This window comes from Hylobates moloch, unplaced genomic scaffold, assembly GCF_009828535.3.
Source record: "Hylobates moloch isolate HMO894 unplaced genomic scaffold, HMol_V3 SCAFFOLD_8, whole genome shotgun sequence".
In the NCBI taxonomy this organism is placed as follows: domain Eukaryota; kingdom Metazoa; phylum Chordata; class Mammalia; order Primates; family Hylobatidae; genus Hylobates; species Hylobates moloch.
The window spans coordinates 120,317,753-120,344,301 of NW_026652283.1; the positions used below are offsets into that span (position 1 = coordinate 120,317,753).

At 45.0% G+C, this 26,549-nt stretch overlaps 1 protein-coding gene and 2 long non-coding RNA genes across 6 annotated transcripts in view; 1 reads left to right on the plus strand and 2 right to left on the minus strand.

Annotated features, from left to right (window-relative positions):
• PPP1R3B (protein phosphatase 1 regulatory subunit 3B) overlaps positions 1-22,857 on the plus strand; it is a 43,592-nt gene extending 20,735 nt beyond the window's left edge. Inside the window, exons 1-2 of one of the 3 annotated variants that reach the window (XM_058443232.1) lie at positions 7,372-7,509; positions 17,441-22,857. In XM_058443232.1, coding sequence (XP_058299215.1) covers positions 17,466-18,323 — 858 coding nt within the window. In that variant the 5' untranslated portion in view covers positions 7,372-7,509; positions 17,441-17,465 and the 3' untranslated portion in view covers positions 18,324-22,857. Of the gene's footprint in view, positions 1-7,371; positions 7,510-8,191; positions 8,294-17,440 lie in introns of those variants that run through there. The other 2 variants (XM_032162499.2, XM_058443233.1) reach the window with 2 other exon arrangements.
• LOC131384105 (uncharacterized) lies at positions 1,799-7,130 on the minus strand. Of its 2 annotated transcripts, none has more exons than XR_009214627.1 (4): positions 6,939-7,130; positions 5,323-5,433; positions 4,115-4,267; positions 1,799-3,656 (listed from the first exon to the last, which is right to left on the minus strand). It is a non-coding gene; the product is annotated as an uncharacterized LOC131384105 (long non-coding RNA). The 2 variants fall into 2 exon arrangements; XR_009214626.1 differs by having other exon boundaries at positions 5,252-5,433.
• Positions 13,770-17,478, minus strand: LOC131384104 (uncharacterized). The gene is made up of 3 exons (XR_009214625.1): positions 17,282-17,478; positions 16,895-17,001; positions 13,770-13,867 (listed from the first exon to the last, which is right to left on the minus strand). It is a non-coding gene; the product is annotated as an uncharacterized LOC131384104 (long non-coding RNA).
• Positions 22,858-26,549: the final 3,692 nt, after the last annotated feature.

Sequence of the window (26,549 nt, forward strand, 5' to 3'; positions counted from 1 at the left end):
CTTCTTTCCACCTCCATGAGGGATTTTAATTCTTTGATTGCATTTTTTTTTTGCCATCCATTCTTATCGCATCTCTCTTTGTATCTTGTCTTCCTAACTTTTCATCTTACTTCTGTGTGTGGTTTTGTGTAATTCATAAACCATGTCTTCCTGCAATCCCAGATGTTTTTAAGATTTTCTTGTGTTTCCTGTAGTAAAACTGTTTCACAGGGGAAATTTGGCAAACTGGTGATGCCCCTGGAATAGTCACCATGCACTTGATAGTTTACAAATGTGTCAGCATGTAAATTTGTGTTTCATTCTCATATACCCCAACATCTTACACTGGAGGGAAAGGCAAGTCTTTGTTTTCCAAGGTCTTGGCTCTTTTAGCCCCAAAGTGGTGCTAACAGCTCCTTCATGTTCCAGGAGCCTCTGGAGAAACTGCTTCCATAAAGCGTTTGGGAATTCTGGGCCCTCCCAAGAAGGGGCCAGAACTGTCCAAGAGTGGGGGGACCTCCAGCCTGGTACTTCTGTGGAATTATAGAAAGATCCACCCCAGGAAGGGGGTGAATCCCCAGAGTCTGTGAGCTGTGGGACTGAAGTTCCTGCAGGTGGTAGGACACCCCATCTGAGTGCAACATTCTGGAAGAGGCTTCTCTCTGGGGGTGCATGAGCTTCCTGTCAGGTCTGCCAAGTGGGCATCACCAAAGCCTGCCTTGAGCAGTAGCTCCAGTGGGTGGTGAGGACCTGACCTGCACAGAGGCTGGGCTGCAGAAGGAGCAGTGCTAAGGGCTGTAACCACAGAGTCGAGGAACAAAGGGCCTGTTCCCAGCTGCATAAGCCACATAAGCCAATTGACATTTAGCTTCTTGCTGGCCTTAGTAGGTGGAGGGTTAAGATCCAGATTTCACTGTATTTAGAATAATCAAGAAATGTGACGTTTTTGCACTTAGGTTTTGTGGAGCAAGTCATCTTGATCATACATAAATACTGTTCCAGGAAATCCTCAGAATAACGCTACAAGCAGGCATTAGTATTCCCATTTTGCAGATCTGGAAACAGAGGCACAAAGTTGGCAGGTAATTTCCCCCAGGTCCACAGCTCACTGAGGCAGAGTCAGCATACTCATCCAAGACCACTAGGTGACTGAGATCTTACCGTACACTTCATTATCTCTAGGGCATGAGGGTTATGTGAGTCTTCAGCTTTTTGTCTTTCTTCCTAGGAATTTCAGCAGGAAGTTAAATCAGAAACTTCCTCACTTGTTTTGCAATCGGTTCCTTCTTTTCATAAACCATGTCTTGGGATTGTTCTTAAAAATTGACAAACGATGCTGACTTATAAGAGGGGAGAATGACAAACAGAATTGCTTATTTACTAATCTTACAAAATTAAAAGAGAGAAATTTCTAGATTTTATAAACTAAGGAGGAATACTTTTAAAAAGGAGGAAGGAAGAAAAAAGAATAAGGGTTAAACTCAGGGAAGAAAGGATAAGTCAGTTCTCTTTTTGGAGCAACGGGCCACAAATAAAATAAGAGACAAACAACCCCCCACTTGGGGGGATTTTGCATTTGAAAATGACCAAAGAATTAACAGAAAGAAAATGGGAATGGTGCCAAATATCTTTGTTAAGGCCGAATATATGGTTATAGCAATCTCTAAGGTTTAGACGGAAATAATGGCAAAGTTTGGCTTTGTATATTTTATAGTCCTGGCTATCTACCAAGTAAGACTCATACTAATAGTGAGTTATCAGGTTGTTGTTTTTGGTGAAGAATAATTGTATAACAAACTCGAGTAGCCTTTATAACAAATGCGCTATTGTCCTGTGCATTTTATTATATAGTAGGTGAAATAACCTCATTAGACAACGGCTGCCCCTCTGCCCTCTGAGATGCGTGTCTCCTCAGGCACACAAGCCGGGCGAGAAGCAGTGAAGGAATAATCTCAACGTGTGTGACCTCCTAGTTTTAACTGCTCTATTTCAAACTCCAAAATAGCCTGTGGCTCTGCATGGAGAAATCTTTAACATGAGTTTTGAGAAGGAAGAATGCAGTCTTTAAGTCGTGATTCCCCAGAGGATATCAAATAATCATAAGGAAAACCATGAAGTCAGTTCACTTCTGACTCGAAATTTCACAGAAAAAGAGGAGTGACAGAAAATCAAAGGCTGATGGAAAACATAGTGGTGTATACTTAGGACTCATTGTACATAAATACTTAGTTTGTTTTCCTTCATCTTTCAAGCGAATCGTTGCTTTCTTAATATAAATATATATCATTGCATGGTTGTGAGTATGATCCAGGCAGTTTTGTAAATATCAGGATGGAACAAGCTGAAATTGCTTATACATACTCTAAAGTGCTTGCAGTATCAGAGTCATTTGATTCCAGAGGCATGCAAGAGAAACACGCCAGACCTAACGCGCAAGGCATGCAATAGCCAAGTGGTTAGTTACAATCCTAAAAGCAGCTTGACATATTTTTTTTCCTCACAAAAATGCAGGCCACTTGTCATGAAATTCTGCATGCAATTTTACTGTGCCTTGCGTTATATGTATATAAAGTTACATGTTTAAATATAATTTATGACCACACTAGTTATGAACAGAGGATGAATAAGCAAAGAATATAAATATAGACTGGTTCTGCCTAATGGTATTTAAGCTTTTGGCAAGGTGGCATTCCCTGGTTTCTAGCCTCTCCACCTTCTCCCTGACCAGCCACCACTTAATACCATTTCAGTCGACAATATGGGTTATGAGGTCCTTATTCATAATACAAATTGGCTGTGTACTTTGAGATTCAAAGCTAAAGCACTAGATAAGGTGTGCCACTATTTTTGCCCAGGCATACAGTAAATGATTCATTCGTAAAAATTCTCATATGGCTGTTTTCCAAGATGAGATATAATTTTCCCCAAGTCCACAAACCAAGACCTTATTGAGATTATTTAACTTAATTTTCCCCAGTAGCAAGAATGAAAGGTCAATACTAAACTTTCTAAAAGGTTAGTATTCAAATCTGGCAATATGCATCCAGCCTGAAGACTATCTATACTCTGTAGGAAATAGCCAGGAATGTGGACAAAATTTAAATATGAAGATGCTTATTGAAGTATTAGTTTGGTGCAAAAGTAATTTTGGTTTTTGCTCTTGCCTTTAATGGCAAAAACAGCAATTACTTTTGCACCAACCTAACATATTTACAATAAAGAAAATTTGGGAAGAAAAATCTAAGTGTCCCACAATAAGAAAATAGTTAAATAAATTATGATCTCTCTATGTGAAAGAATATTATGCAGCCATTAAAAAGCATATGGCAGGAAAACTGTAATACTAATATACTCAAAGTGAGAAACAGTCATGAATAACAATCAAGATATTAAACTATATATACACACTATGATTCACATAATATAATCTTTATGCACAGACTAAACACTGAAAGGAAATACAGTGAATTATATTGGTAGCTATCATTGGGTAGCACTAATTCTATTTTCATCTTTATATTTTTCTGTATTTTCCACAATGTCTAATACTAATACAATGACTTTGAACAACTTACGTTTGAACTGCATAGGTCCACTTACAGTTGGATTTTCTCCTGCCTCTGCCACTCGTGAGACGGCAAGACCAACCCCTTCACTTCCTTCTCCTTCTCAGCCTACTGAAAGTGAAGACAACCAGGATGAACACCTTTATGATGATCCACTTCCACTTAATGAATACTAAATATATTTTCTTTTTTGAGACAGGGTCTTGTTCTGTCACCAAAGCTGGAGTGCAGTGGTGCCATCACAGCTCACTACAGCCTTGACCTCTCCAGGCTCACATGATCCTCCTACCTCAGTCTCCTAAGTAGCTGGGATTACAGGTGCACGCCACAATGTCTGGCTAATTTTTGGATTTTTTGTAGATACATGGTTTGACCATGTTGTCCAGGCTGGTCTTGAACTCCTGGGCTCAATGAATCTGCCCACTTTGGGCCTCCCAAAGTGCTGGGATGATAGGCGTCAGTCACCGTACCTAGCCAACATATTTTCTCTTCCTTATGATTTCCTTAAGATTTTCTTTTCTCCAGCTTACTTGATTGTAAAACTACAGCATAGAATACATATAACATACAAAATATCTTTAATTGACTGTTGATGTTATTGGTAAGACTTTAGGTTGACAGCAGGCTATTGTAGTGAAGTTTTTGGCGAGTCAAAGTTACATGTCGATTTTCAACTGCACAGGGGGTTCGTGCACCTAGCCCCCACATTGTTCAAGAGTCAACTGTAGTCATAAAAAAGAATAAACGACACAAATCAAAGAAAATATATGACGCTTACACAAAGCACTGCACAAAGTATGAAGTTGTAGAATAAAATCAGTTCTGTAGTCACATAGCTTTCAAACAACTGATCCATTTATCAACCTCACTCAGGTAGGGCTCTAGGAGCTTTGGTGTGTAAAATACTCAAGATCTTCTCACATGCTAAGGACACATTGTCTGCAGACAGAGGCTTGTAGAGTTCCTTTGTAAGTATTCCTCTGCCTGTCCCCATAAAACATGACCTTGCAAGTCAATGTCAGTCAAATCTGAAAGAGGGGCAGGGGGCCCCAGGTAACATAATGCGCCAGAACACGTCTGCGGCTCTGACAGGTGCAAACAACTCCACTCGGCTAAATATAAATTCACTTGGGCAGTTTGGAAGCAGTCTTTCCCACTTGCTATTCTGATCAAGCAAAAGAATGTTCTCTTCTTTAGTTCTGACTCCCAAGGCTGGTTATTTTTATTTAGATTAATTTTGCAATCATTTTCATTCAACAAGAAGCAAGTCAGAACTCAAAAAAAAAAAAAAAAAAAAAAAGATTTCTCTTCCAAAATCTCCAATGAGAATAGGACTAGGTTTGAGCTGTTTTTGAAATGCATTCAGTTGAGAAGGAGGTAAAACATTCGCAATCCTTTTTAAAACTTTCTGGATGAGCAGAAAGCTGATGTGAACACATGTATAAAGGAACATTGTTTAATATTTAAGCCAGAAAGAGGACCTAACTTTTAATCAGCAGAGTGGAAATTCTTTGGGTACTTACCGAACTCTGCGTCTTTGCCAATTCCTGCCATGTTCCCTGACATGACCCTTTAACTCTAACTCCTCCTCCAGGATCCCAATGGTCACATCTATAGGATCATCCTCTGGTCATCCCCATTCCCCACCCACTCTGCTGCTAAACACGCAGGGTCTTCCTCTTAACTACCCTAACACAGAGACTTACCTTAACATACATTTATCCCAAATCAATATTTTTTAGCCAATGAGCTTCTCAGGGGTAAAATTATATTTCACCTATTTTTCCACGTTCAGCACCCTGGCTTAAGGAGGTTCCTTAGTAATATGTTGTTGAATAAATGAATACACGAGTGAATGAAGAGATGACTGAAGAAGCCACACATGAGCCTAAATGCAAGGAAAAAGATGGACAGTGCTACCACTAATAGCCATGAAAAAGAATAGTTTATGGAAGAAGAATAATTTACTATGCTTAGCCACTGCTGTTTTCTGGTTTTGTTTTTTTTTGTGGGGGGGGGGAGGAGAGTTATTAAATAAAATTAAAGCTGAAACCCAATGGCAAATATAATAGAAAGAACTTGGTGTGCATTGACTGATGCACTAAGCATTGAAATTTTCCATTTTCACTTTCCCTCTTTGTTGCCATAAAATGAGAGGGTGAGGCAAGATCGTGTCTGAGGGTGGGTCCAGCTCTCAGGTTCTGGAGCTCTGGACTGCTGGGTCTCCTGCTGAAGCCGTCCTCTGAGCTTGCATCTCAGTTCTATCCTGATGTCAAAGACTGTGCTCTTTTCAAACTCATAGATGCCACCCTCCTGCCTACTAAGGCTGTGGTGTGCCACGACTAAGTTTAACCCCTCTCTCCTGGTCTGAAATAGTCATCTAAACCACAGGGGAAATTATTGACTAAGGTTTCCTAGATCTATGCAAGAAAAATGCTTCCAAACCCTAATGCCACAAAGCTGTATTTACTTGTCCCAACTCTTCCCCGGTGTGGTTCGGATTACCCTTTGCCTGCATACATTTTGCAATACCTGTTGGCTCTTCATCTTTGCCCACTCCTCCAGCATGCTCACTACACCTGAGAAACTTAGCCAGTACTTGGCTTAAAAATCTTCAACCTACTCATCACCTAACAAGAGAGGGTTTAAAGTTGGCAGAGGGCAAATTGCACAGAAACGCTATTTGCCAACCACCTACCAATAGCTGATTTCACAAGTGGTCTCTTATCAGATCTGCCCATCAGAAAAGAAGGAAGAAGATTAATGATCACTCTTCAGACACCACGACTTCCTCCGGCGAAGCTCTCTATAGAGCTAAAGGCTTGTATTGGATTATTGTCACCGATGACTGTTTTAGGCTTGCATTCCTAGTAAAATTGAAGCTGAGCCTATATCCCTTAGAGTAGAAATTCCCAAATGCCGTATTCAACATAATGAGTTTTCAGAAAGCTAAATACATCCAATGGGAAAGACTGACCTTTACCTCCTTCCTGCATTTGGTTGTTACTGCTATTAAAGAGTACTTTAAAAGATAAAAATATAAGGATAGTAATAGAGGACGGCAGGGTTTGTTTATTTTCACGTCTTTCTTGGCAGTTTAAAAAGTTGGCAATCCTATATCAATTTCTAATTTTTTTCTAAAATTTTACTGGTCATTAAAATTAGAAAACTGGTAGCCTTATGCCTAAAGTGGCTAGTTCAGATCAAGTTACATGTAAACTGAAGAAAGGAAGAGCCTCTGATTCAAACTCTTTAAGGTCATCATTTTTTTCTTTTTCTAAGATCATTTTCTATAGATCTCAAGGTGCATAATATGTATCATGGAGGCCCTTTAGATTTAGGTAGTGATTATAATCGATTCAAGTCAGGAAATTTCTTCTAAAGTATACCTACCTGTGAAACCCTTCATATCTGGGGCGCTCTGTGCCACGGGTGTCAGACTTTTGCAAAAGCCCTGTCATTCTAACGTGACGCTCTCCTGTAGGAAGTTGCCCTCTGGTGCCCGCCCTTGGGCTTCTGATGAAACGGCGACCCACCACCCCCTTCCCAGACCCTGGCCCGCAGCCGGATCACTCCGGGCGCGCTGCCGATCACGTGGCGAAGTGGTGCTCCCCAGCGCCGTGGCTGCGCGCCCACTGGTCGGCGGCTGGAGTCCCGGGCGCGCCCATTGGCTGCGGGGGGCGTTCACGTGGAAAGGGGCCTGGGATGGAACCCGGGGTCCCGAGAGGTGGCCAGAAAGTTAAAGGCGGTAGCGCGGCCGCGGGGAGCTCGAGTCTCGGGTTACTGCTGGAGGGAGGAGGTGAGCGCGCAGCTCTCGTGCACGGACGGACGTGGCGGCCCGCGGGGGGCGCGAACCCGAGCCCGGCGCCCAACTCCTGCCGTCACGGCCGCTGTCCCTGTTCCCCCAGTGCGGATGCTGCCGCTGGCTAGCGCGTCTGCCGTCCGGGCTTATGAGCTGAACCCGGTACGTAGCTCCCCAAGCCTCGAGTCCGAGTGAAGGGCTGGGGACAACAAGGCGAGGGCGTGCAGCGGGGACCCGTTTGGGTTCCTGTCACCTACATTTTCACCGTGCGACTTGCACTGGCACACCCGGGCTGGAACACTCTAGGGAGCTGGCCCCAGGGAACTGTTGCTTCAGCGTGGAGAGGGCGATCCAGGGACCCCAGCTGGGAAGCGCCTCCCGGGCCCACGTGCTCCACCGCGCTGCTGGGCCCGGCTGCTACCGTGACCAGGGAGCTGCGGCTGCGGCGGCTGATCCCTTTGCTACCTGTTGTTCTGGCTTCGAACCTAGCGCAAGTTCCCAGCCCCGGGTCCCGAGAGGTCTGGAGACCTCTCCAAAGTTGGGTAGTGGGATTTGGAGCTTAAGGACAAGCCGATTCGTCTCTCTCTGGGCCTTAGTTTCCCAAAAAAACGGGGGGAAATATACTTGGTAGGCTCTCAGGCCACCGAGGGCGACGGGACCTAGGACGATTCCTGTCCCGGGCCGGCGGAGGCCAGGCGGCCGCGCGGGGGTGCTGGTGTCGCGCTGCTTGCTCCGACCGGGGTTGCCCCTTTGCCGGCCCCGCCCGGGTGCGATAACGGGCTCCTCCTCCTCGTCGTCTTCTTCCCCCCGCCGACATCTCCGGGAACCCAGCCCAGGCCCTGCCTCCCGGACACACCGACGCTCACGTAGTCGCCCTTGCCACAACCCTGCGGGCTCTCCGATGCGGCGAGAGAGCTGGGGAGGGGGCTTCTCCGCGGCCCAAAAGGTGGGTGCAGCGCCAGGCCAAGGAGGCTTGTAGGGAGGTTGGGGGCGGAGTACAGCCCTGGCCAAACTGGACGGAGGGGAGAGGGTCGGAGAGTTAACTTGAGGGATCCTCCAGCCAGGAGAGCACTGGCCTGTTCCTGCCTCTCTTTGGAATCCAGAAAAAGGGATGTGGAAGGCACAGTAGATGCAAAAGAGGGAGTGGGGGCCGGTAATGATTTACTGGAAGATTTGGGGCCTGTCAGAGCATTGCTTTCTGAAAAAGAAGAGAAAACAGAGGAAAGACTAGACTTGAGAACTTGGAGACTTGGAAGGTGTTGGAACCTGTGGTCTGAGTGGCGGGGCCTGCCTGGGAGACCCAGGGTGCAGCAGAAGAGACAATTAGAGCTTTGGTCTGGGAGGAAGAGGAGGAGAGGAGGAAATGTTTCCTTGGGCAGAGTTGTCGAGGAGCCAAAACTAAAGTGAAGACAGCTGGAGGACTTACCACAAAAGTACAGTTGAGGTATTTAGGGAAAAACGTTAGTGGGAAGAGAAGCGGCACCAGGGGTGGGTCACAACATACAATGTCAGGGCCAGCAGGGACCTTGGAGGGATCCTCAAGCCCAGAGCAGCTGAGCGACTCGCTCAAGTAGCAAAGCAAGGTGCAGGCATTCTTAGCCTAGTGCCCTGTTTTCCCTCATACGTTTTTAGATTGCAGGGGCTGTGTCATTTGAACTTGCCTCTTTCCTAGAATATGCAACCGCATTCACAAATATCAGTCTCCAAGATGCTTTGGATGATGGGGACACGATCGAGGGGTACAAGGAGGCTTTAAGGCTGTGAATAGGCCCCCATGGTCTGAGTACAAAGGGGAAAGAAATGCACTCTCTTCATGCTGGATCAGTGAAACCTTTTGGAAGGGAACACAGAATTGTTGGAGGGAGGTAGATAGCCATGTCTTTAAAAATGGCAATTATAACCTGGTTGTGAATGTCGACTGAATGCAGTTTGGCAGCTTTCAGTGTTCCTGGTGGGTTACTTGTGCATCTGATTTTTTTGTTTGGTTTTGTTTGTTTTGAGACGGAGTGTCCCTCTGTCGCCCAGGCTGGAGTGCAGTGGCGCCATCTCTGGCTCACTGTAAGCTCCGCCTCCCGGGTTCACGTCATTCTCCTGCCTCGGCCTCCTGAGTAGCTGGGACCACAGGCGCCCGCCACCACGCCCGGCTAATTTTTTTTTGTATTTTTAGTAGAGATGGGGTTTCACCGTGGTCTCTATCTCCTGACCTCGTGATCCGCCCGCCTCGGCCTCCCAAAGTGCTGGGATTACAGGCATGAGACACCACCCCCGGCCTTTTTTTGTCTTTTTTTTTTTTGAAACGTAGTCTCACTCTGTCGCCCAGGCTAGAGTGTAGTGGCGCCATCTCGGCTCACTGCAAGCTCCGCCTCCCGGGTTCGCGCCATTCTCCTGCCTCAGCCTCCCGAGTAGCTGGGACTACAGGCGCCCGCCAGCACGCCTGGCTAAATTTTTTTTGTATTTTTAGTAGAGACGGGGTTTCACCGTGTTAGCCAGGATGGTCTCATCTCCTGACCTCGTGATTCGCCCGCCTCGGCCTCCCAAAGTGCTGGGATTACAGGCGTGAGCCACTGCGCCCGGCCTTTTTGTCTTATCAGAAGAGAGAGAGAGAGAGAATGAGAGAATGGAGGGGATGATGTCGTGTCCCTGATACAAAAAAGATTTCCTCCCTATGAAAGGTACAGCCAGAAAGTCAGTAGCTCAGCTGCCTGAAACCGTGAAGGTCATGGGGTTATTTTCTGTGCAGGTCTATAGTTACCACCATGGCCGTCTAACCTTGGCCAGCTGTCTTGAGAAGGTGTGTTGTCATGAGTGGAACAGAGAAAGCGTTTATGCAAAACTATCTCCATGATCTGTTAGGGTTTGCCCTGTCTTAGCCGTGAACACTGAAATCTACCCTCAAGCATGGCCCAGTCCCTCACCAGGGAAACTGACCCCTGAGCTCTGAGGCATCTCTATGGAAGCAAGTGTTAGAATTCATACCGACCTGGGAGCAGCACTCATACACTCTTATTTCTACCCTGCAACTGGTATCAGATCCTGAGTCCTGCTCTCATGGTTCAAATATATGCCCATAACTTCTGGTTCTTTTTTCTTCCCCCTGGCCAACTTTGGTGACTCATATTCCCTGGCCTGGGAAAAGGACAGAGCTGGAGCAGCCAGGAAGTCTGTCAGGAGAGGAGGCTAGGCTGCAGCCTGGTGCTTCCTGTGTTGGAACAGATCATTTTCATGTCATTTGTAAAAGAAGCACCTGTCCAGGTGCCTTCTTTTCAGGAACTTAATATTACCTTGCACATCTCAGTTGCTAGGAGTACTTCTGCGTGGCGGCAGCCATCCCTGTCACAGTCCGCTGGGGAGTTCCTGAGTAGCTCAGGAAAGCCCACACCAAACCAGCACTTTGGTGTGCTGATTCTTGGAGAGTGACCGGGTAAATAAAAGCTGGAAGCTATCTGTGGGACAGGCAAGGTGACTGACAGTCGAGTCATACCCCAGATTGAGGCCACACAGGTTAATGTCCTCACCTGCAGTTATGGTGACACACAAAGTGAAGGGATTCTAGACTGGGGTTGCTTGTGCAATGTCCCTGGGGTAGTAGTCCTGCTGGTAAATCTTGGGCCATCAAAACCTTACTTTTGCCTTTCATGGAAGAATCTTGCAATAGCAGTTTGGCTCCTGCGAGTGCGGGCAGCATTGTTTAATTAGCTCTGGCTCTCACTAGAGCCTGGCCTCTCCAAGCCGGACTTCTTCTGCTTGTTCTTACAGCTTGGTGATAAAAGGGATCTCAGGGGCAAATTTATGCCACTGGGTTGAAACAGTGAAACTCTAGCAAGGTCTTCAGCTAAGTCTCTTCAGCGTGCGGGATTAGAACTTGGGACATTGGCTCTAGTGGGCTGTAAGCGTGTAGATTCTCTGATTGATCATTTTGCTTTGGAATTCCGTTTCCACAATATCTTGAGAGTTTCCAAGCCTTTTTCTAACACGCAGGAAATCACGTAGGAGGTTGGTTTGCAGGCTTGTTGGAGGTGCAAAGAGAACTTGCAGATGACCTGTGCTGACTCAGGTGAGGAGGAAGCTGTGAAGAGGAACCCCTCCTCCCTCAGTTCACACCCAGATTTTTCAGGATGGGTAGAGTGGGGGCACCGCGATGCCAGACATAGCCTCTTGTTTGGTTTTTATACTTGTTTAAAAACGAGGCTGGGCATGGTGGCTCATGCCTATAATCCCAGCACTGTGAGAGGCTGAGGGGAGCAGATCTGGAGGTCAGGAGTTCGAGACCAGCCTGACATGGTGAAACCCCGTCTCTACTAAAAATAAAAAAATTAGCTGGGGTTGGTGGCACACGCCTGTAATCCCAGGGGTGGTGGCACTGTAGTCCCAGCTACTTGGGAGGCTGAAGCAGAAGAATCGCTTGAACCTGGATGGCAGAGGTTGCAGTGAACTGAGATTGCGCCACAGCACTCCAGCCTGGGCAACAGAGCAAGACTCCGTCTTGAAAAAAAAAAATTAAAAATAAGACAAAACAAAACAAAAACACTACCTGTGTTAAAGTTAGAGCTGACGGTATAATTCCAACACAGTTTTGCAAAGGACAGGATTAACTAAAATTTAGATATTTTGTAAGTATAGAATTTTTTTTTTTACATTGAACCTGTTAGTCAATCCATTGAACCTCTGCAAACCTACCTTGCCTAATTCAGTCAGCACTTTCATTTCCAGAACAGTTACGTGGCTATAAGAACAGATAATTGAAAGCAAATTTGCCCTTAAATTTTTCACTAGATTGATTTTCTTAAAGGGGAAACAGTGAGACAGATATCCTTTAAAATGAATGTTTAAGCATCTGCCTTCTGGCCATAAGTTATTGTTTTATTTGGTTCTGAGTATGTGTATTTCTCTGACTGGCCATCTGTAAGGGCTTCTTGCATCCCAGGGAAGTGCTGTACTTTTGGAAAAATGGGGTCAAATCTGATGTGTTTGTCCTTTCACCTTTTTTTTTACATGTTTGGTTAATCACAATCAGAAGGTGAAAATGAGAGATTATTTATAGAACTGAACCAGTGGTCCCAGCTCTTTACAGAAGACACTTGGCATGTTGCCTGTCACTTCTCAGGGGTGGCCATGGCTGCTCGAGAGTGAGCTCCCCAACACGTCATCACACACCTACACCTGTGCCATAAGGAGGGGAGATAGGTTGAGGGGAGATAGGTTTGGGGACTCATCTAGATCCTGTGTTCTGCGATTCTCAGACTTGAGATTTTAATCCTAGTTTTGTCACTCATTTCCTTAATTTAGTCCATTGAAACTGTCAAATCAAAATATAAATTTGCCATGGTAATTACAATGATAAAAAGTGCTCAGACTTTGGGAGGCTGAAGCGGGAGGATTGCTTGAGCTCAGGAGTTTGAGACCAACCTGGGCAACATGGTGAAACCCTGCCTCTATAAAAATTGAAAAATTAGCTGGGCATGGAGGTGCACACCTGTAGTTCCAGCTACTTTAGAGGCTGAGGCGGGATGATTGCTTGGGCCCAGGAGTTTGAGGTTCCAGTGAGCTATGATCGCACCACCGCACTCCAGCCTGGGCAACACAGCAAGATCCTGTCTCATGAAAAAAGTGCTCAGCTTTAGTGAGGCAGTAGTGTTGGGATGGGTTTTTGGATATCTTAAAATATTTGAGGATTTTTTTTAGGTTCATTTTGTTCTGATGATAGAAGCAATATTATTTTAGAATATATAAGACAATACAAACCAGGATACCAGAAATTCCTCAAATCTTGTCACCTAGGTATTCTGATTTTAAATATATATCTCTAGTCTTTTTTCTCTGCATTTACATAATACAGTTGACCCTTGAACAACACGGGGTCTAGGGGGGCCTAGCCCCCACACAGTCAAAAATCCACATATAACTTTTGAGTCCCCAAAACCTTCATTTTTTTTTTTTTTTTTTTTTGAGACGGAGTCTCGCTCTTGCGCCCAGGCCAGAGTGCAGTGGCACGATCTCGGTTCACTGCAAGCTCCGCCTCCCAGGTTCACGCCATTCTCCTGCCTCAGCCCCCCAAGTAGCTGGGACTACAGGCACCTGCCACTGCGCCCAGCTAATTTTTTGTATTTTTAGTAGAGACGGGCTTTCACCGTGTTATCCAGGATGGTCTCGATCTCCTGACCTCATGATCCGCCCGCCTCAGCCTCCCAAAGTGCTGGGATTACAGGAGTGAGCCACGGCGCCCGGCCAACCTTCACTTCTAACAGCTTACTGTTGACCAGAGTCTTACCAATAACATCAACAGTCGATTAACACATATTTTGTATTTTATTTGTAACATATACTGTATTCTTATAGTAAAGTAAACTAAAGGAAAGAAAGTGTTAAGAAAATCATAGGAAAGAGAAAATACATTTACTATTCATTAAGTGGACTTGGGTCATCATAAAGGTCTTCATTCTCATCCTCTTCACATTGAGTAGACTGAGGAGGAGAAGGGGCTGGTCTTGCTGTCTCAGGGGCGGCAGAAGCAGAAGAGAATCTGAGCATAAGTGGACCCGCAAAGTTCAAACTCATGTCATTGAAGGGACAACGGCATTTTTCCCCACAAGTCTAGTTTCTACGTACAATTTTATCTTCCCTCTCTCTCTTTCTATCTCTATAGACATAAATATAAATATACTATACTTTTTTTCATTTCATTTGAATCTTTTTTAAAATAATGGCTTTAATGATGATATAAAATTACATCACATGGGCTGGACATGGTGGCTCCCGCCTGTAATCCCAGCACTTTGGGAGGCCAAGGCGGGTGGATCACCTGAGGTCAGGAGTTTGAGACCAGCTTGGCCAGCATGGTGAAACCCTGTCTGTACTAAAAATACAAAAATTAGCTGGGTGTGGTGGCAGACTCCTGTAATCCCAGCTACTCGAAAGGCTAAGGCAGGAGAAATCACATGAACCTGGGAGGTGGAGGTTGCGGTAAACCGAGACTGTGCCGTTGCCCTCCAGCCTGGGTGACAAGAGTAAAACTCTGTCTCAAAAAAGGAAAAAACAATAACAATAAAAATAAAAGTACATCACATGGATGTGGTACATTTAATTTAACCAGGTACCTGTTAATTGTCATCTAGGTTATTTTGTCATCTTTTTTCCCCCTATAATGTGGCATTGAACATTTTCGTATCTTAACCTCTATATGTTTTTAATTCTTTACTTAGGATAAATGTCTCTATGTGATATTAGAATAAAAAATGATAAAAAAAATTAGATAGGTGGTGCCAATTTAAACTAATGAAAATGTTTGCATCGGTTGGACACAGTGGCTCATACCTACAAATCCCAGGCATTTTGGGAGGCCAAGGCGGGAGCATTGCTTGAGTCCAGGAATTCAAGACTGGCCTGAGCAACATAGTGAGACCTCATCTCTACAAAAAATATTTTTTAAAAATTAGCCAGACGTGGTGGCTCGTGCCTGTGGTCCTAGCTACTCGGGAAGCTGAGGTGGGAGGACCACTTGAGCCCAGGAGGTGGAGGCTGCCATAAGCCATGTTCATACCACTTCACTCCAGCCTAGGTGACAGAGTAAGACCCAGTCTCAAAAAAAAAAAAAAAAAGAAAAAGCTTGCATTATCTTTTCAATTTTTTTCCTAATTCAATAAATAAAAAACAGACATTGTTTTTCATCTAAATTTCTTAAATAATAAGGTTGAACATTTTGCATCTTTATAGGCCACTTTTAAAATTTTTTTCGAGAATTTTCTATTCATGTTCTTTGCTTATTTTTCTATGTGGAATATTTGACTTTATTATTGCTTTGTAAGAACACGTTACATATTAAGGTATTAGCTCTGCTGCTAGGCTTATTGTAAAATATTTTCACAGTTTGTCTTTAGTCTTTGTTTTACTTATCATTTTTACTTATAGAAAATATAGTTTTTGTTAACTCAGATTTATCCTCTTTTAGCATGATTCTATTTGCTTTTTATTCTTATAGAGCTAATTTTTTACTTGTGGAAAAAACAAATATTCACCTATATTAAAGGCTTAAAAATACGAAATTGCTGGTTGTTTTTATTTTATTTATTTTTATTTTTTGAGACAGAGTCTTGCTCTGTGGCCCAGGCTGGAGTGTGTGATCTCTGCACACTGCAACCTCCACCTCCCGGGTTCAAGCAATTCTGCTGTCTCAGCCTACAGAGCAGCTGGGACTACAGGTGCCCGCCACCACGCCCAGCTAATTTTTGTAATTTTAGTAGAGACGGGGTTTCACCATATTGGTCAGGCTGGTCTCAAACTCCTGACCTCAAATGAACCACCTGCCCGGCGTCCCAAAGTGCTGGGATTACAGGCGTGAGCCACCACCCCAGCCTGCTGGTTCTTTTTAAAAGAGTGGTATCCTGACATTTAAAAACCTACCATAAGCTTAATGAAAGCAGGTTTGTGTCTATCTTCACTATTGAATCCCAGCATCTTGCTTGATGCCTGGCATATAGGAAACACCTAATCCCTATTTGTGGGATGAATCCATTTCTTTTTATCAGATTATAGCAAATATAAAGCCACAATGAGATGTCACATCACACCCGTTAGGATGGCTATTTTCAAAAAGACCAAAGAAAATAAGCATTGGCAAAGACGTGGAGAAAAGGGAACCCTTGTCTCTTGCTGGTGGGAATGTAAATTAGTACAGCCATTATGGAAAACAGTAGGGAGGCTCCTCAAAAAACCATAACCAGAACTACTATATGACCCGGCAATCCCACTGCAGGACATATATCCAAAGGAATTGAAGGCAGTGTATCAGAGAGTTATCTGTACTCTTATGTTCATTGCAGCATTATTCACCAAGCCAAGATATGGAATCAACGTAAGTGCCCATCATTGGATGAGTGAATAAAGAAAACATGGTATATGAACACAGTGGAATGCTATTCCACCTGAAAAAAGAAGGAAATCCTGTCATTTGTGCCAACGTGGATGAACCCGGAGGATGTTAAGTGAATAAGTCAGGCACAGAATGACAAATACAGCATGATCTCACTTATATGTGGAATCTGAAAAAGTCAAACTCATAGAAACAGAGAGTCCCAGTGGTGGCTACCAGAAACTGGAGGTGGAGGGACTGGAGAGGTATCCTTTGGCCAAAGGATACAAAATTTCAGTTAGACAGGAGGAATAAATTCAAGAGATCTCATGTACAATATGGTGCCTATACTTAGTAATGATATGTTATATACTTGAAAATTGCTGAGAGTGGATATTAAGTGTTCTCACTGCAAAAAAAGTGTGATATAATGTATGTTAAATAGCTCGATTTAGCGATTCCACAGTGTATACATATATGGAAACATGTTGTACACCATAAGAATATACAATTTTTACTTCTCAATTAATAAAGTGTGGGCAGAGAGGCTCACACCTATAATCCTAGCACTTTGGGAGGCCAAGGCAGGAGGGTGGATTGAGCCAGGAGTGTGAGACCAGCCTGGGAAACACAGCGAGACCTGTCTACAAAAAATTTTAAAATTAGCCAAGCACGGTGACTTGCGCCTGTGGTCCCACTTACTTGGGAGGCTGAGGTGGGAGGATCGTTTGAGCCTGGGAGGTCGAGGCTGCAGTGACCTGTGATCATGCCACTGCGTTCCAGCCTGGGCGCAGAGCGAGACCCTGTGTCTAAAAATACATAAATAAATAGTATCCCTCAGGACAGCTATCTGTGGAAGACACCTTTTTAGTCAAATAGGTTTGGGAAATTTTAAAACAGTATATGCCCTTTTAATTATCCTCTGTGGCACATTCGCCAACAGAAGGCCCCAAGAAATGCTGACCAAAAAAACCTGTGCATTTAGTTTTAAAACTAGTGGGTTTCATACTCTTTTGTTTGTTTTAACCTTGAACCACCCCCCGCCCCCCACCGCATCTCGTCCCCCGACAATATAATCTTCCCTCAAACCTGTGTTGTGCTGGACCACACCGGGGTTCATCCTGACCTGTCGCTGTGTGGGCATAGATAAAAGGAAATACTGTTTGCCAGTCCCTGCTGGAATAATGCCTTCACACGTCTGTCTGATCTGATTGCTCCGCTGTTTTCTTTCTTCTCTTCCCTTTCCAGGGTTCTAGCCTATTCATCTAGCCCCATGATGGCCGTGGACATCGAGTACAGATACAACTGCATGGCTCCTTCCTTGCGCCGAGAGAGGTTTGCCTTTAAGATCTCACCAAAGCCCAGCAAACCGCTGAGGCCTTGTATTCAGCTGAGCAGCAGGAATGAAGCCAGTGGAATGGTGGCCCCGGCTGTCCAGGAGAAGAAGGCGAAAAAGCGGGTGTCCTTTGCCGACAACCAAGGGCTGGCCCTGACAATGGTCAAAGTGTTCTCGGAATTCGATGACCCGCTAGATATCCCATTCAACATCACCGAGCTCCTAGACAACATCGTGAGCTTGACGACAGCGGAGAGCGAGAGCTTCGTTCTGGATTTTTCCCAGCCCTCTGCAGATTACTTAGACTTCAGAAATCGGCTTCAGGCCGACCATGTCTGCCTTGAGAACTGTGTGCTCAAGGACAGGGCCATTGCAGGCACTGTGAAGGTTCAGAACCTCGCATTTGAGAAGACCGTGAAAATAAGGATGACGTTCGACACCTGGAAGAGCTACACAGACTTTCCTTGTCAGTACGTGAAGGACACTTACGCCGGTTCAGACAGGGACACGTTCTCCTTCGATATCAGCTTGCCTGAGAAGATTCAGTCTTATGAAAGAATGGAGTTTGCTGTGTCCTACGAGTGCAATGGACAGACGCACTGGGACAGCAACAGAGGCAAGAACTATAGGATCATCCGGGCTGAGTTAAAATCTACTGAGGGAACGACCAACTCCCACAGTGGACCGGATTTGGGAATATCCTTTGACCAGTTCGGAAGCCCTCGGTGTTCCTATGGTCTGTTTCCAGAGTGGCCAAGTTACTTAGGATATGAAAAGCTAGGGCCCTACTACTAGTGACTGCAGGTGACAGGGCGTGGCGGAGCTGCCGCAGACTAGCCTAGCTCTGCTCACTGTGCAGTGGAGATGGAAGGCCAGGAAGGAGCAAAGTGGAACTTCCGTGAGGCCCAGTTTGGGAAAATAAAAGGATCCTCTTCACTTCTTTCTTAAACCAGCAAATCCAGCCAGGTTCAGATTACACAACCCGTGTCTCACTCAAAGGAGCGTTGGTGGCTGGCGCGCTTTCGCACTGTGGCAGCTACGAGAGTCTGCAGGTCTGTGCTGGAAAGGGTATGGATGGGAATGAAGCCTGTGCCAGTGCTGATGAAGCTGGAGGAGTCTCTCCACTGCTCTCCACTCAGATGTGGGACATCAGTCGCCAAAAGCCGCTCAGTCCCAGCCACCTCGCGTCGGACCTTCACTGTTCATCGTGTTCATCTTTGGGTGCTCTCTGCCAGCCAGGCCTTTCCTGCAAGCTGCTGTGCTTCCCCGTCCACGTGTATCTCTGTGCTGTGACACACTGACCTGACCTACATTTCCAATGCAGCTGCAGAAGAGAAATGGGATTGGCTCTTGTTTTCTGCAAGTTCATCTTTTGCATTTTATGTTCTTCCACAATTGATCTGATGTTCAGGAAAAGATAATAAAGGCAAATTAGTTTGTGGGTGAGACAGGCATTTCCTCCCCCCTCTTCTTGACCCCACAGATATATTCCAGCGGAGAGCAACAGGCCAGTCATTGAAACCCACTGGCTCCTGTGCGGTGTCACAGATTGCAGGGTTCTGACAAGGCAGGATGGTCATGAGTGGGGACACTTTCAGCTTCTCCTCTTGCCTTCTGGGGGAGCTTTCTAAGTCTCCACAGTTACCGTGAGTCACCGGAAAAATCTGATTTTTCCCCGGAAAGCTCAATGACTTTAACTTGCTTGGCTGGTTTGTCTCGTTCTTTATGAAAGAATTTTGGGGCCAGGTTCGTTGGCTCATGCCTGTAATCCCAGCACTTTGGGAGGCTGAGGCGGGCGGATCACAAGCGCAGGAGATCGAGACCATCCTGGCTAACACAGTGAAACCCCGTCTCTACTAAAAATACAAAAAATTAGCCGGGCGTGGTGGCCGGTGCCTGTAGTCCCAGCTACTCGGGAGGGTGAGGCAGGAGAATGGTATGAACCTGGGAGGCAGAGCTTACAGTGAACTGAGATCGCACCACTGCATTCCAGCCTGGGCGACAGAGCGAGACTCCGTCTCAAAAAGAAAAAAAAAAAAGAGAGAATTTTGAATCTCCTTTCCCGAAGAGTCATCTTTTCTGCTGTGTTTAGGACATTTGATTTGCATATCCAATATCCCTTCGAAACCTTCAGAAAATGGTTCTATCTTGACTGTGATTTACAATATCTAGGACACTTTACCAGCACCCAGGGACATGGACTTGGGTGTTCTTATTTATGGTGTGTATGTAAAGAGATAGGGGAGAAAAACCTCACCCAAGTTCTTATACGTTATTTTAAATGTCTGCCAACTCTGAGATTTCAGAGATTCATTGTTCTTAACCATATTGGACTAAAGTCTGTTGGTTAGTGCTGTTGTAAAAGAGACCTCCGGGGTCGAGCATGGTGGCTCACACCTGTAATCCCCGCACTTTGGGAAGCCAAGTCGGGCAGATCACCTGAGGTCAGGCGTTCAAGACCAGCCTGGCCAACATGGTGAAACCTCGTCTGTACTAAAAATACACAATTTAGCTGAGTGTGGTGGCAGGCGCCTGTAATTCACCTACTCGGGAGGCTGAGGCAGGAGAATCACTTGAACCCAGGAGGTGGAGGTTGCACTGAGCTGAGATCATGTCACTGCATTCCAGCCTGAGCGACAGAGTGAAACGGTGTCTCAAAAGAGAGAGAGACCTCCGGGACAATCATTGTCAGATAGACCCCAAACCTGTGATTTTTCTTGGGCAAGACTGGTGTTTACTTAGGGGTGCTTTAAAAATATATTTTTACTTGTGTATTTGTAGGAAGTTGTTTGTTTTTTTTTTTTCTATTTTTGTTTGTTTTTGGAGTTTGGTTAAATGACTATTTTATTTTCTGTTTTGCCTGATCTTACTAAAGTGAAGTTTTCCTAAGGCAAGCAAGAAGAGGAGTGGAAGCACAGTTGCCTGGATTTGGAGGCACAGCTGTCAGGCTTTTCAAGCTAAGAGTCTTGTGCTTGGATTTTCCAGATTACTTTGAAAAGACCTCCCATTTGTGGCTTTGTACATAACTAACAGGCAGATATTGAGTGCCTTGGCTCCTAGAGTTTTGTGGTTGGGTTAGATTGTTTTTGTTGTTTTGTTTGTTTTTGTTTTCATTTCTGAAGTTTAAGATGCCTTGACTTTTTAAATGCTCTTAAGGCTATTCAATGTAATTCTTATTCCTAAAACTGGCTGTTCTTAGCCTGAAATCTAATGCTTTGTTTTTTGTACCTCTCTCAGGTGGGTAACACTCTAGGATTACATGATAATGTAATTTTAGGGGAAATCACATTTTTACCTTATGCTGTTACTGGGCAGAACCACGTTTTATGTAAACATACCAGACATGGGTAACAGACAGTACTTTAAATGTTACAAATTTGGTGATCAGAACTATTAACAGCGTAAATCGAACTCACATGGAAGCAAAACTGATTTCATGTAGGTCCTGAATTTTACTTTGCATTAAGATGTGCCCTCCCCACAATGCAGGAAAGGCACAGACTGCACTGTCATTGACATGTTACCCGACTAAGGATCATTCTGTGTTCATAAGAAAAAGGCCCGAAGTGACTCTGTCGAATAAAGTCAGTTTAATTTTATCTAATAATGATCTTAAGACATTCCCATGTCAAAATTTGAAATATGGTAATTCAGTGATAACTATCTCTTCTAAAGCAGCCGTAAACCCTCCCCACTACCCATCTTTCTCCCAGCTCACCCCGGCTTTTTTTGCTGGGGGTGCTGGATGCAAGCCCCCAGCCAGCACACCTGGGATGCTCACCCCGCCGCACAGTTCAGAAGGCAAGTCCTCACCTGCTTGCAAAGACCCTTCTTCTCCGGTAAAAGACTCTACTTGCCTGAGCGTCCTCATCAGGGCTGTCATTCAGTGATGTATGGGGGTCTGAAGAATACTGCCTTCTATCTGTCTTCTGTTTACCACTCGGTCCTCTGCTACCCACCTGCCGCAAACAGTCTTTTTCCTTTTGGCCCAGTTCTGTCCCGTGAAATTCTCAGATGGCCTCAGGAGCTGCACTGATGGATTCTCTCCTTGTTTGATAGCTCATCATCCGTAGATAAGCCTACACACTTCAGAGGGTGACAGGTTTCTTACTTGGAGACTTCACTGCACCTTGACTTGTAGATTTGCCTTCAGACAGCTCTTGGTTATGGTAACAAGTGGCCCCCGAGTCCCAGAATCTTTCCTGGGTTGCCCCAGAAAGACCAGCCACCTGTCACAGGTGCAGTTGTCTGGGAATAGGGAAGCAACTTCATTTTTGTTTTATATTTATTCCCTCAAGTGCCCTGAAGAGCATTTGCAAACTGAGTACAATAAATAAGCTGGATTATACAAAGATATTTAATAACTAAGCTTTCAGTATCTATTGGAAGACATGAAGCATTTGAGTGGGTTTCTTTATTTAAAAGATTATTCTACTGGAGCTGGTGAGAAATAATGGAGCCGTGCAGTTCTCCAGAAATTAAAACAATGTCAGAGTCAATGGTAGAATTTAATTCACCTTTAAGATTTCATTTTAATGGTGGTAAAATTATACATTTGGAACTGTTCGGAGGTTGCTCTGTGGTTTTGATCTTTTCAAACCGCTTTCTTTTTGAGAAAAGGCATTAGTTGTAGTCACACGGGCATTAAATGGGCCATATATGCTTATCAATCAAAAAAGTGTTCATTTTTTTGGAACTGCCCATTTTCTGGATCTTCTCTCTCAATGGATAGGGGATGAAAACCTTGGCTGCCTTTTATTTGTTTCTTCTTCTAAAATTTCTCACCTGAATGTAGTCCTGGGAGAGTCCCGATCACGTCTCTCCTGACATGTTCACTGAAATCGCAGACAAGAAGTTACACGGATAATGGGATCTTGCAGGGTCACACAAAGACAATTTGGCAGCTTATCTTAATTTCCTGCAGTGAGACAACACATCTGGAACGGAGAAGGACAGCTGTTGTTACGGGCAGTTTTTCCTGGTCATGGTTGTAAAGCTCTGCAACCCACGTTGTAAAGCCGTGAATGTTTTCAGTCTTGTTGACGAGTTTTTAGAGACTGCTAGGCCTCTGAGGGCTTTGAGAGTGCAGCTGTGATGGTATTTCACTTTTACTTCAATGTGATTGTAGAACCAAGGACTCATCTTCATTTTATACCTAAAAGTGCCTTGTCAACAAATTTCTGCATGTTTTAAAAGATAAATATTTTTGTACACAGAGTTCAAGGGGAAATGCACTTTAAAAATCCCAAGAATGGATGTTCTTTGTGTGGTATGAGAGGTTGGTTTGTATCTCAAAAGCAAAAATGTAATAAAGGAAGACAAAACAAAACTGAAACTGTCTTTCTATTCTTAGAGCCAGAGTAAGTGGAGAAACATTTCAAATCGATATGTTTCCACGTGTAGATTTTAGGTTTCCAAAGAAAAAGCTTGGAAATGGCTGAGTTAAAGGTGCAAGGCAGATAGGAGATAATTGCTTTAGCATAGCTGAGAAGGTAAGTGCTAGGGAAGAGATACAGGAGCTAGTGTTATTCTGCACCCATTTTTAATGGTCCTAGGTCATAGGCATTCTTACCCTGTCGTTTGCACTTGAAGTACAGTGCAGACAGATGTATTCAAACAAAAGCAGGAAGACTGTAAATGGCTATCATAGCTTTCAACTGCTTGAGCAAACAAACTGTAAGTAGCAAAACAAAACAGCCCCTGATAGGTAGTGGATAGTCACCCTAAGTGAGATTTCCAGAGCTGCTTTTTTCCAAAGTTCAGGACAAGATGCAGGCAGAGTGGGGTGGGAAGCTGCATCTAGAAGTTCCATGTCAACAAGTCCTCTGCCACCCTGGGGAAGTGGGCTGTGGCTCTAGTGGAAAGGCAGAGTGTATTAAAGTTTAGCAGCTAGTGTGCAGACGCAAGAAGTGAGCTCCATACATAACTTTCTCCAGATTTTTACACTCTGCCCACAATTTGCCTTCACAGACATGGGAAGGATGGAGAAGTTAACTCGGGTTTTTGTGAATGTCTGTTTGAGGTTCAATGAGGTTTTAATAATCATTACCTAATCGTAGGTTGTGAGACTAACTCCTCAGGAATGTCTGGAATAAAAACAACGTAAGAAAAAGAAAAACACTTTTCTAGAGTAATGTCTCCAGAATGGCAAATGTCCAGCTCTGAGTAATTCAAATGAACATTGACCACTCGGCTTCCATATGCAAAGCAGTGCCAGGTGCTTTTCCGGCAACCCCCACAAAGAACATTCACATGTTCTGGGTAACGCCTCTGGTGAGCATGGAGAGCCACTGGAAGGTATTGGAATTCAGGAAGTCTGGCTTCCAATCCAAGCTCTGCCACCGACCTCTTTGGCCTCCCATCTCCTGTCAGTGGTTCTACTGAAGGGGCCCTGAGCATGCTTAGTAGGAATAAGGCAACCAGAGGCTCTAGCAGTGCCCTGAATGCTTTTGAGAGTCAGCCAACATGTTAATTTTTAAGAGGTTTCTAAATTTAGACTCTCATAAGAAGCACCTTATACACTATTTGTGTCCTCTCCAGGAATCACGGGAGTGAATCACATTCCAGACACTTGCTTGGACTTCATGACATCCTCCGTGACTGGGCTGGAAGAAATAGCACAGAGCTCTCTTTTTATGGGTAAAGAGAGGAAGGTGGCTGGGCACAGTGGCTCACATCTGCAATCCCAGCACCTTGGGAGGATCGCTTGAGGCTAGGAGTTTGAGACCAGCCTGGGCAACATAGTGAGACTCCATCTCTAAAAAAAAAAAATTTAATAGCTGGGTGTGATACCGTGTCTGTATACCAACTATTCAGGGGGCTGAGGCAGGAAGATGACTTGAAACAGGAGTTCGAGGCTTCAGTGAGCTGTGATTGTATCACTGCTCTCTAGGCTGGGCAACAGCGTAAGACTCTGTCTTAAAAAAAATAAAAAGAGAGAGAGAGAGGGAGAGACAAAGGCCCTGAGTGAGTTTCTTCAAGCCCCAGAGTCCATCAGTGACTGAGCCAGGAGGACGACACAGGTCTTTTTTCCAAGAACTGTCCCTGTGAACCAGAATCAATCTCATAGAACTGAGACCAAGATGATGATTCTCAAAAGTTGTCCCTCATGCTGGAGAGATACAGTTCCCAGGAGAGGAGTGAACACAATTGTTTTTCTACAGGAAAAGCCACATTCCTCCCAAGGGCATCCTCAGCATGTACTAGGACCACAGACCGCATAGAAGTATGAAAGTTAGAATGAAATGATGTGGGTCTCTGAGGGCCTGATTAAACCTCAGGATAAACTGGTGGAAGGAAACCACCAAGGAACAATGGCTACAGGGGCATTCCAGGAGAGAGGCAAAATTCTTGGCCACAGCGTTCCCTTCCACCAGAATAGAAACACTGTGTGGCAAGGAAAGGCTTTAACTAAACCTCATTCCTTCTTGTCACCTTCCCTTGGAGGAGAAGAGAGAGAGGGAACCTCAACAGATGCCTTTTGCTTTCTGCATGGGATTCTCTGGTAAGTTACATGCTTGCATTGATATTGTTCATTCCACAAACACTAGTTTGCCTCTCCAGCACTGGGGGACCCGGGGCTGGGCCTTGGATTTGGCAAAGGTAGGATGAGGATACAGAATTATCAGCATTCTTTGGGACCAAAGACATCGATAATGATCCAAGATCCCAGCCCTCTACCCAAAGCTACAAGATCAAATGGCCAGGTTGGGGGTTGGCAAGCTTTTCCTGTAACGAACCAGGTAGTGAATGTTTCAGGTTTTGCAGGGCCACATGTGATCTCTGTCACATATTTGTTTTTATTTAAATGCCCTTTAAAAATGTAAAAACCGGCCGGGCGCCAGTGGCTCACGCCTATAATCCCAGCACTTTCGGAGGCCGAGGCGGGCGGATCACAAGGTCAGGAGATTGAGACCATCCTGGCTAACACGGTAAAACCCCGTCTCTACTAAAAAAAACAAAAAATTAGCCAGGCATGGTGGTGGGCGCCTGTAGTCACAGCTACTGAGGAGGCTGAGGCAGGAGAATGGGGTGAACCCGGGAGGCGGAGCTTGCAGTGAGCCGAGATCACGCCACTGCACTCCAGCCTGGGCAACAGAGCAAGACTCCATCTCAAAAAAAAAAAAAAAAAATGTAAAAACCATTCTTAGCTCGTGGGCCATACCAAAGCAGGACCAGGGCAGACTTTGTCCCTCAGGCCATGGTTCGCCAACCCCAAGCAAGAGTCACATAGGAAGAGAATTGAGAGCCGACTTGCTGAAGTCTTGAGGCCGCAGGTTATTTTCAGTGGCTTGCTTTCTTTTCTTTTTAAGATGATCATATAATTTATGATCTAAACTGGGATGCTTTCGAGAATGAGTGAGGCTCCTGTGAGTTAGCCGGGAGCACCCGGTGTATACTAGGAACACCTTGGGCAAACCTGACGGCACGATCCCTGTCCGAGCTCACCTCTCCTGGTCCTTTGGGATGTTCTTAGACCTCTCAAGAGCTCGGAAAGCCCAGGCTGGTGTGCTGGGAATCAGTTCTGGCTGGACTGTCCTCTTTTTGGATGGGTTATCATGGAGTGGTGAGCCGGGAATCAGTTCTGGCTGGACTGTGCTCGTTTTGGATGGGTTATCAGGGAGTGGTGATTTAGTCTGTGGTTTAGATTTGTTTTTATCGGTTGGTTTTCTTTCCTAATTGTAGTGCTGGTGGCCAAAAGCCCTCTGGAAATTTCAGCCAATTCACTCTCAACAGTAGCTTCTTTGGGAGGAAAGAGGTGATTCATGGTTTGGGCTTATTTCCTACCAGTGCTTTTCCCCCACCTCTCTCCCATGGCCAACAAATCGAGGCTGGCCAAGCTCCCGAGGAAGCTGCTCATTGTGGACAGAGACACTGAGGCTGGATTGCAGTATTCCAAAACCCAAGTCCCCAGAAAGTAACATCAAAGCGCTCCTAGGAATTTAACTCCAGGGTCTCAGCTCATCTTTCTCTAGCCCAGCAAGTTCAAGAGGCCCTAATTAAGCACCGCAGGAGACCAAC